The 10,825-nt window shown below is 32.0% G+C and overlaps 1 protein-coding gene across 1 annotated transcript in view; it reads left to right on the forward strand.

Annotated features, from left to right (window-relative positions):
- Positions 1–10,621, forward strand: part of raskol (Ras GTPase-activating protein raskol) — a gene marked incomplete at its 5' end in the record, with an annotated part of 30,316 nt that extends 19,695 nt beyond the window's left edge. The window contains 3 exon segments of the mRNA XM_081764993.1: positions 2,527–2,693; positions 4,573–4,808; positions 8,720–10,621. Of these exon segments, the coding sequence (XP_081621119.1) occupies positions 2,527–2,693; positions 4,573–4,808; positions 8,720–8,996 (680 nt within the window).
- Positions 10,622–10,825: the final 204 nt, after the last annotated feature.

The following is a 10,825-nucleotide window of genomic DNA, read 5'->3' on the forward strand; positions in this document are numbered from 1 at the left end:
ACAATCGGTCATAACTCCCACACAAACGGACAAATGTCCCAAATGCACGAATGGTCAACTCCCACAGCCAAAACCCCCCCACACTCAAGAACTGTCAAAACGCCCACAGAATCGGTCATAACTCCCACACAAATGGACAAAACACCCACACATAGCAACGGTCACAATCCCCACATAAATGGACAAAACTCCCATACAAATGAATAAAACTCCCACACGCAGAAATTGTCAACCGTCACACAAATGGACAAAACTCTTGCAAAATCTTACAAATCTCCCACACTTTGAAATGATCCTGGTTGCAAGTCTTGTAAGTTTTACACGCTAAAAATAATAAAAAGAAGTACAAGGGTGTTTTGATCGTTCGTGCATTTGGGAGATTTATCCATTTGTGTGGGAATTATGACCGATTGTGTGGTCGTTTTGACATTTCTTGAGTGTGGGAGTTTTGTCCATTTGTATGGTGGTTGTGACAATTTCTGCATGTGGGAGTTTTGTCCATTTGTGTGGCAGATTTGTCCATTTATGTAGGGATTGTGACCGTTGCTATGTGTGGGAGTTTTGCCCATTTATGTGAGAGTTATGGCCGTTGGGGGTTATGACCGCTTACCTGTGTGGAAGTTTTGGCTGTGGGAGTTATGACCGTTCGTGCATTTGGGAGATTTGTCCATTTGTGTGGCAGTTATGACCGATTGTGTGGTCGTTTTGACATTTTCTGAGTGTGGGAGTTATGACCGTTTGTGGATTTGGGAGAATTGCCTATTTGTGTGGGAGTTATGACCGTGTGGGGGGGCGTTTTGACATTTTCTGAGTGTGGGAGTTGTGACCTGCTCCCATTTTGTAGCCAAGATAGAAGATTAATACTTTCAGCAATATATTAGATTTTTCAGCTTGAGTGTTACTGGCATAGGGCATTTTTTTAATAATGTAAGACAATTTGAAACATTAAAGAGATTCTATAATCATCAAAAACAGATGAATATGTACCTAATGCCGCTTTCTTAGAAAAATGTATTTATTTATTTATTTAATTGTGGGCTCTATTTTTTTGGTTTGCTATCAAAAACTTGTTGCTCCTTCGTTATCTTATTTGGAAATGAGTTCTACAAAGACAAGAACAGATACAAGCTTCGACGAAAATCACATTGGAATAGGTAAAACCACAAAGCACTTTTGGAGAGAACGGATAACGGTTTCGGTGAAAAACCGAACCGGCTTTTGAAGAAAACCGAAATATCAGTTTTTCAGTTTTCTAGAAACCGGTTTCCGGTTTTATTAAGAAAAACTTTGCCTATAAGTTAAAATGTTAATTATTCTATAATCAGTCAATTTACTTTCAGTTTTGGTTACTAGATTTAAGCTAGCACTTGTATCTCAAATCAAGTTTATATAATATGCGTAGTCTGTAAAATGGGAAAATCTGTATCAGAATTTTTGTTCTAAATAAGTGAAATATCCCCTTTTTGTGAGGTGGAATTGAGCACTATTTTGTGTTACTTTTTTATTTCTTCTAAATGATTATAAACGACTGTTTATATCCTTCTACTATTTAAAAATCTGATTGGCTTAACATGTAGTGCTTTACGACGAATTAGGGCCATATAGAAAATATGCAGCAGAAAGAGTGGCAATGCTATGTAAAACAATGATTTTCTTTATTTTCTAAAATTTCCTGAGCAATTAATGATTTTAATAAGCATTAGAGATAAGAAATTTTAAGTGCAAAATTTTACTAAAAAAAAAAAAGATGCAAAAGTCTTTTTCAAAGTACAAAGTTTGGTAAAGAAGAAATGCAAAATTTTGAAAAAATAAAAAGTTGCAAATTTCAAATGTGACTAACCATAGAAACAGTACCAAAACCAACTGCATCATATTTAAGGACTTAAAATTTATTCATGTATTATAAGTTCTGTCTAAAACAAGTATTTGTAGAAAACCATTGAAAACATCGATTGATGATAGCCAAGATTGGTTAGTTTGATATTGCTATTTCCCTTTACTTCCTACGCAGCAGCTTTTGCTTAATGAGACTGTACTGAAGCGAAAGTCATGTGATGCCGTACATGTTTGGTGTTCCTTATTTAATTGTTATATGAACAAAATATGACAAAGATTAAAAAAAAAAAAAAAAAAAAAAAATCCCAAAAAGGTGATGAAATTGAGGAAAGGCACAGAAAGCTGCTTTTTGAAAAAGGGGTATGACTTCTAGGGATGAATCATTTTGCGTACAATTACATATCTTAGTAACTCAAAACAAATCAGCATGCTTTAGTTACACAAGCTTTGTTGATTATTGTTGTTTAAAAGACTGAATAGATAGTGAATTCCGTTCACACTGTGCAGTTCTCAGGTCAGTTTATTTGATAACTGTATACAACAAACTTGATCAAACTAGCAAAAATGACATCCTAAAGCAGTCAGAAACATAAAACGTGTTCCATAAACTATGCAGTTGATTTTATAGGATGCAGTTTGTTTCTTGTTTAGGTTTAGTATTAACGTTGTTTGTTAATTTTATCTTTACAGAGAAACAACATCCCAATTGTTGTCCGAAATCTAGAAATCGTATACCAGTCGATCGCCAGGTACAGGATTTGTCTGATTCATCGGGTGACGAACATGACAGCAGTCACAATCCACGAGGTGGAAAACTTCGGGTCCAAGTGCACAGAGATATGAAAACACCAGAAGAGGTAATGTTTAGTAGAAATGTAATTATATCCAAAAATCCTTAAATTCACGGATTATTATTATTATTATTATTATTATTATTATTATTATTATTATTATTATTATTATTATTTCAAAGTAATTTATTGGCAAACATAGCTTGACAGCCACAAGTGCGCCAAGAAAAATACAAAATACAGTGAATACATTGAATCATAAAATAAACAGTTTATACATAAAATCATAATAATGAAAGAAACATGCTAAACACATCATGATAAATGAATATATATAAAAAACAAAAACAAACATGTAGTATCTGCAATTAAAAAAATACATGCATAAAGATTACATGCAGAAAAATTACATGCATACATGGTAAAATTGCATGTATGAAGCTAAAAATCAAAAGTACTTTTATATAAAAAGACCGATATTAATATAAATAAAAGAAAATATATAGGCCTCTTAAAGGCACCCATCCGAACAAGACTCACGACTTTTAAAAAGTTTATCTAATTAATAATGAACAATTGAAAATTTAAATTGGAATAGATCTAAATTAGAACAGAATTTATTAGCTGTCTCAATACAGCTATAAATAAGATTTGGAAAATAGCCTGGTACAAACAAAAGGAGTTAATATCATGATTCTACAGTAAGGAACTCTTAACGAAATGAAACCATCTAAAAAAAAGTCCATGTAATAGATTATGTAAAAATTTTAGATCAAACAAACTTCATCTATAATAATAATAATAATAATAATAATAATAATAATAATAATAATAATAATGATGATGATGATGATGATGATGATGATGATGATGATGATGATGATGATGATGATGATGATGATGATGATGATGATGATGATGATGATGATGATGATGATGATGATGATGATGATGATGATGATGATGATGATGATGATGATGATGATGATGATGATGATGATGATGATGATGATGATGATGATGATGATGATGATGATGATGATGATGATGATGATGATGATGATGATGATGATGATGATGATGATGATGATGATGATGATGATGATGATGATGATGATGATGATGATGATGATGATGATGATGATGATGATGATGATGATGATGATGATGATGATGATGATGATGATGATGATGATGATGATGGTGGTGGTGGTGGTGGTGGTGGTGGTGGTGGTGGTGGTGGTGGTGGTGGTGATGATGATGATGATGATATTATTATTATTATTATTATTATTATTTGAATGAGCCACTGCTGATAAACAAATTCAAGTTTGTAGCACTTAAACATCAATAAGCATTTATTGTGTTATGACTTTATGTGCTAGTTTTACTGGCAACTTTGGTAGGTAATAAAAAGGAGGTTAGTGAAGGTAGGATGTAATGTTCCACTTCGTGCTTCATTACAGATGTTTTAGCGAAGATATAGCAACGTGGCTTATAACAATTTCCTGCTGTGGAGAAACCAGTACTAGAAATTCAAGACGCTTGTTGTTGTATTGTTTATAGTAGATTGTAGTATATCAATATACGTACTTATTCATTCCCATTTGTTTTATCGCCATTAACCCGATTTTTCTTGCATTCTATGTCTTGACAACGCTGACAGAGAAAGTACCAAAAGTTTGACAAATGATAATTTCATAATTATTTTAGAAATCCCCAAAATAGAAGGGAAGAATAAGATGAGTATTTAGTAGGTTTATGTAGAAATGAATTTACTATAGTATTAATTTTCTGCTACCTTTGAACTCAGATTTTATTTGATATTTATTTATTTATATATTTAACAGCTACTTTGAGATGTTTTATCATAGGCATTTTTTTCATCTTTCCATTATAAATTATAGTATGACATTTTCACGAAAGTGTTATAATTTTATTTCAGTACGAGCAAGAAATCCTGCGGTTACAGACCAGTGTAGAACTTCTGCAGATGCGCCTTGAACAAGCGCAACATCAGTTAGATTGGCAGGATGACAAAAGTAACAAAATGCAGATGGATTCCCTGGAGAAGAAGAAGAAACACTCGAACGATCATCAGAAGGAACAGAACAGTATTTCCTCTGATCAGGAAGACGATGATGAAGATGATGATCAGAAAATGAAAGGAATAATATCCAGGTAGGCGGAATCAAATAAACTTTTCTTACATTGGTATCGATAACTTCATCATAGTCCCTTCCTTGAATTATAAATTGTGCTAAAGATATTTTAAAGTAGGATTTGGAGAACATGTTAAGAAAATGTAATAACTCAGTCTCAGATCTCTCAAAACATATATTTGAACAAAAACGTGAGATTGTTAAATTAATATTTTACATACACAGTGGTGTACTTTGAACGAAATACTTAACAATTGTTTTATATGAAAGCAATTTCTTGTCCTTATAAAAATCATAGTACAGTCATCGACAAAAATAAACGGCATATTTTATACAGATATTACACATTGTACACATATTACACAAGTTGTACCAAATCATTTAAAACTATATTCAAATTATTTTTTGAAATGGCCAGGAAGGCTGAAAGTAGCCTAGGTTGTGTATTTTTTACACAACAAGTATTGTGAACATATTATCCGTTACATAAATAGTAATATTGTCAGCGGTGTTCAAAGTGAGGAGAAAAGCACTGGCGGTATGTTTTATTACGATTTTGAATTCACATACCTGCTATCTAAATATTGAAATATAGTGAGGGTATGTTGCCTAAAATATTGCATTTTTTATTTACATAATGACTGAAAACCACTGGAGAGTTTCTCTTTAGTTACAGGAGAGGGGACATGGAGAGACTGATCCCTCACCAACAACTTTCTGAAAAAAAAAATATTTAAAAAATCCCCTTTATGTTGTGTTATAGATAATTACATACGGAAATGCTCAAAAACCGAGTTTTTACATTTAACAGTTTCCTGCGGGAAAACTCTCGTACCCCCACTCGACTGAGGAGTATTCCAGATTCCCAGAAGGTCTGTCCCCACAGCAGAAAACCCTAAATCCATTCATGCTCGAAACATGACATTTATATGAATTAAGACAAAAAGACACTCACATACAGTATTTACGAAAGAAACAATTCAATATGACATATCAAAATTTAACTAGATGAACGTCTTTGAAGACATCTCATTTTAAAAACAAAAGGTAGGAAAAGAAACCATTTGTCGGTGGTCTCCAGTGTCGGTGTTGTGAACGTAGAAACTATTACTACATAAGAAATAAAATCTTTTTACTTGCAAAGCTATTCGTCAATTATTGTTTATAAAAATGTATTTGTTAAAGGTATTTCACATCTACTCTCCAGTGACAGTATGTCATGATCACTGAAAGACCAGAAGCGGTATTGCATACTGCCGCATACGGTCCCATTTCGACCACTGATTGTCAGCACATACGCAAGTGTAGTACACATCTATTACATTAAATATTACAAATTTTATTTTACATTCCCAGACAAAGTATTTTCCTGCGTTTTCCGAAGAAAAATGAAAAATAAAGATGAAAGTAAAACTGTAAGATTCAATTTGAATAGATTGATAAATCTTATATGTTCACAGTATACTTGACGTATGACCATTTGCATACTTGAAGGAAAAATTGATAGGTTAAAATTGGAAAGGTTGGTTGAGTGGAATACCAGTGTTTGATTTTTCTGTTAGTTTGTCTATATAAAGGTCCGGCAGCCAATCAGAAGAACAGAAATAAGTTTTCCTGTAGCCAGGCATCGTCAGATTCGAAGTATGAATCAAATTAAGTGGTTATAATGAAAACTGAAATTTCATATATACGTTAATTTCAAAAATTAAAACTAACAGCGGCCATTTTTGATTAGACCTAATTACTATGAAAGTACACATTCTTGTCGTGAGAACATCGACAATTAATTTCCTTAAAGTTTTATTATTACTTGTAACGTCTTTTCGTTTTGAGGTGCCAAAAATTTATTTCTATATATTTAACCTATTTACTAGTGAGATGTCACCCTGTTCTGAAAATGACCGTGTCTGAAGTGTTTAGGTTGAACACTAAATTTGGCGCATTTTGTAATTCAACAAAGAAATTTTTATATCAATCGCAATATGAATTGTTCTTTCGTATAATTTATTACTTCTCATTAATACTCAGTTATAAATAAAATTATATACAATAGTATTAACGTAAAAATAAGTTTTATTCTACTGTGACATACCGAATAAATCTTCAGACATATATTTTCTAAGGAGTTTGGTTTACCGAAAATCCTCAATATATTTACCCTGGTTGTTCGTATGTCCGTCCGTCTGAGAGACAAGAAATCTCAAGAACTAAGTGATGGATCTCTATCATCAGCAATTTTGGCTAGGATAGAGAGGGTTAACAGCTAGGAATTGAGGTCGTTGATGGAGATGATACAAAAATACACACCAAACTCTTTCACGTAGTGTACAGGTGACCCTGCTATTTTTATTCATATTATAATGAAACTGAGATTTATTGTATGTAGCTGAGAAATAACAGAATTACAACCGTAAAAAAAAAAAAAAAAAAAAAAATTAATATTTAGATTAGCCCATTAAATTTATGACATTATTAAAATCCACTTCAAGTTTTGTATGTTTGTTCAGGTTTCGGTTACGTGATTGTGTTGTTGTTCTGGTGGAGAACTAAGTCACACCAGCAGTGGTGTATTTACTATTTTGTTTCGGGGGGAGGGGGATTTGCCTGAAAATGTGAAAATTCTGCAAGACATTTCATATACTTTACTATAGTAAGATTTCGGGGGAGGTTTAAGCCCGGAAGCCCCCCCCCCCTAAATACGCCACTGCACATCAGGATGGATAGCTAGATAGATATCGAACATGAAGCACAATTGAATACTGTACCCAAATATAACGGAAGATTATTTCCTGTCACATTCTTACTCATAACTGGTATTAGGAATAAGATTATCTTGTGTTAATCTCTTTGAAACTCTTTGGTACACTCATAATGTTTTTTTTTTCCCTAAAATTTTGTGAACGCAGTAATTTATTATTTGTTGTTAATTAAACTTAGTTTAGAATTTTCGCTAACCTTCTTACCGCTTTCTCTAAAATTTTGTTAACACAACAATAATATATATATATATATATATATATATATATATATATATATCTATTTTATTCTGACGAATCTTGGAAATTTTAGTTAGTTGTGCGCTCTGCAGCTTTTTCTAACGCTGTAGCAATTAAAAATATGGTTATTTTGAAAACTAGGCCCTAAATGCTATTAGGTGTATACCCAACAGTTATGTAGTCATTATTAATTACACTAATTTGGGGTATACAAAAAACACATGAAACTTTCTACTTCCGGGTATTTATTCTTTCTTTCTTTTCGTTGTCTGTGCGTTAATCACAAAAATTGATAAAGTAGTAGGAAGAGTAATGAAGACCTGATGTAACTACTTTCGCGAAAATTTTGTGAAAAATTCTGAAATTTAGGAAATGCTGTGAGTTTTGCTTTAAATTACAGGGTTCCTGCTATCGAGTTGAGTTAGCTTTTGTGTTTACATTCTTTTACCTTTTACAACACAGGTTACATATATATACCTCTGGAATGGAAGGGGGGAAAAACACACCAGCTCTAATATAATGTTTTAGGGTAATTACAGTAAAGAAAAGAGTTTGGTTTTCAAGAAGGAAGGCGTGCGCTTTCTTGGAAGCTTAAGAATTACTGCTTGGGCTTGAAATTGATGGTGGATAAATAGATGTAAACGTGAAGTTAAAAATAAGTAAATAAATCGCTCATTTCTACAATATGCAGCATCATTAGCTTGAAAAGTAGTTTAGACCGAGGATGGTAGCACGTAAAACTCCTTACTTACCTTAATAATGCTACCTACACCAAAAATGTTACACATCCGTGTTATACACGCAATTCCTAGTTTTAATGTTGTAAGATAACTTTTTTTTTTAATCCTTAAAATTTATTGAATGAAAATATGTCTGAATAAATTTAGGATTAAAAGAAGTTTTGAGATATTTATTCCCTTTTTTCTGTTTGTAGGTTAATGTCACTAGAGGAAGAGCTTCGTCGAGAACAACAGAAGATGGCAGACGCTCTTCATCACAAACAACAAGTAATTGATGCTCAGGAACAAAAGATCCAAGCTTTGGATGCGGCTAATAATAGACTTCTTTCGGCATTGTCCCAGTTGAAAGACCGGTATGCAATGCAAGGGAAAAACGGAGTTAGTCAACATCCACCAGCTACAGAATCTCCATTGTCCAACCAAGCAAGAATATTGGCTGAGTTAAGCGAATTGAAAAGTAGTTCGTGTTAATAAGTAAATGTAGATGATGCTCTCAAAATTCGATTTCCTATCGCACTCTTAAGAATTTGGTATTCTTATCTTTTTGTTAGATGGGAGAAAGAAAATCACAGTAATTAAAAGGGGGGAAAGTTGTCATATCACGTATTTCATAATTTGAAAGATATTTCCTTTTTAGAACTTTTTTCAGGTACAGTACAAAAGCGATTGATAGTATTTGGAAAAGAAATCGAGGCATAGTGTGTGGTTCAATTCTAATACTAATTGTATGTACGTGAGAAAGAGAGAGAAATCTTTATAAGGCAACAGAGTATTATTTTTTTCGCCTGAATGTATTGATGTTGTGATTTCGAAATAGGAGTGTTAACGTGCAGGTATTGTCTTTGAGTCCAGCAGTATTTCGTTATAGTACCTATATATAAATATGTATGTATGTTTTTGTGTGTGTGTGTGTGCGTGTGTGTGAATATTTTGGAATACTTGTAGGACTGTATGAATGTTTCATTCGTGATTAGGTTCCATGCATTATCAAAAATGCATGTTCTGTTCGTCTCGTTTTATATAAAATAAAAAGTGCTTGCAAAATATGCAGTTATATATATTTACATCACATATTTAGTAGTAAATCTATTTTCAAACGCAATTGATTAGATGAAAGATGATGTAATAGTTGTTTCTTGTAGAAAGTTCGACTGAAAAGCCTTAACAGTTGTTGGATGATGTTTTGAAGTTGAAACTGTCAAAATTTGAAGTTGGCAAAAAAAGAAGAAAAAAAAGTTCTGCATAACTAATTGAAAAATTTTAACTTTTATTCTTTACTTTTTAACTTAAAGATTCATTGATGTGGCATGCACACAGTTAGAAACATATTTTTAGCTCTTGTACTGTATTATATATATTAAGATCTAATGGTATTTTCATACACATTATTATTTATCTCAAATGGCATGCACATACTTCTTCCAAAACAATGGACATTTCACATTCGTATCTTATGTAATTTTTTTCAAAAAGAGAAAATTTAAAGAATTTCTAATGTAGAAATAATTTAATAGAACATCATAGACCATTTTTTTTTTTTTTTTGCTATATATAATTGTTAATACAATTGTGTACATTGTTTACTTTTTTCCCCTTTACCAAAGATTGCTTTTGTGAAGAAGGGCTTCACCAGCTACTTCGCAAAACACTTAAAAAAAAAAGAACTCAGTATATTAAAGTGAAAGATATAACTTTGATACACCCCACCCTTAAGAAAAGTAGATCAATATATTTGTGTATAAAAGAATGTATTAAAGTTTTTTGTTTTATTTTTTTTTGTGTACAGCATAATAATTTTATGTAAAAAGACCAGTGATATACGTACTAATAATTTTTTTTTGTTAAAAAGTATTGTTCGTATTTTAGGAATTGTAAGTTTATAATTTTGTGTAGATTTCCTTTTTTGTTTCCGTGTATGATTCGAGTAACTTTAATTCTGTTTTGACACATCTGAGGTCTTATTGTAAATTAGAATCTCTTGTTTATATAATTAAGAAAAAAGTGTATTTTGAATGTATATATGAACCAATAGCTGTATTGTTGTAAGCGATGTACTGTAAACAGTATTTATCGTAATATAATAGTAATTTATTTGATGAATTTTATTTTCCTAGTAACACGTATATCGAGATTTCCTTAATGTCACATAAAATTTTATACATAACTTGACACTTTTTTTTGGGGGGGGGGGCATCTTCGTTTTCTTCACTTCCATTGTTGAAATCAAGTTCTGATGGTTAACTTGGAGATTTACACGACGTCTTCCAATTTCTGATCGTTTGTCCTCAGTGACAGAATTC

This window comes from Thermobia domestica, chromosome 7 (genome assembly GCF_964235325.1).
Source record: "Thermobia domestica chromosome 7, izTheDome1.hap1.1, whole genome shotgun sequence".
Taxonomy (NCBI): Eukaryota; Metazoa; Arthropoda; class Insecta; order Zygentoma; family Lepismatidae; genus Thermobia; species Thermobia domestica.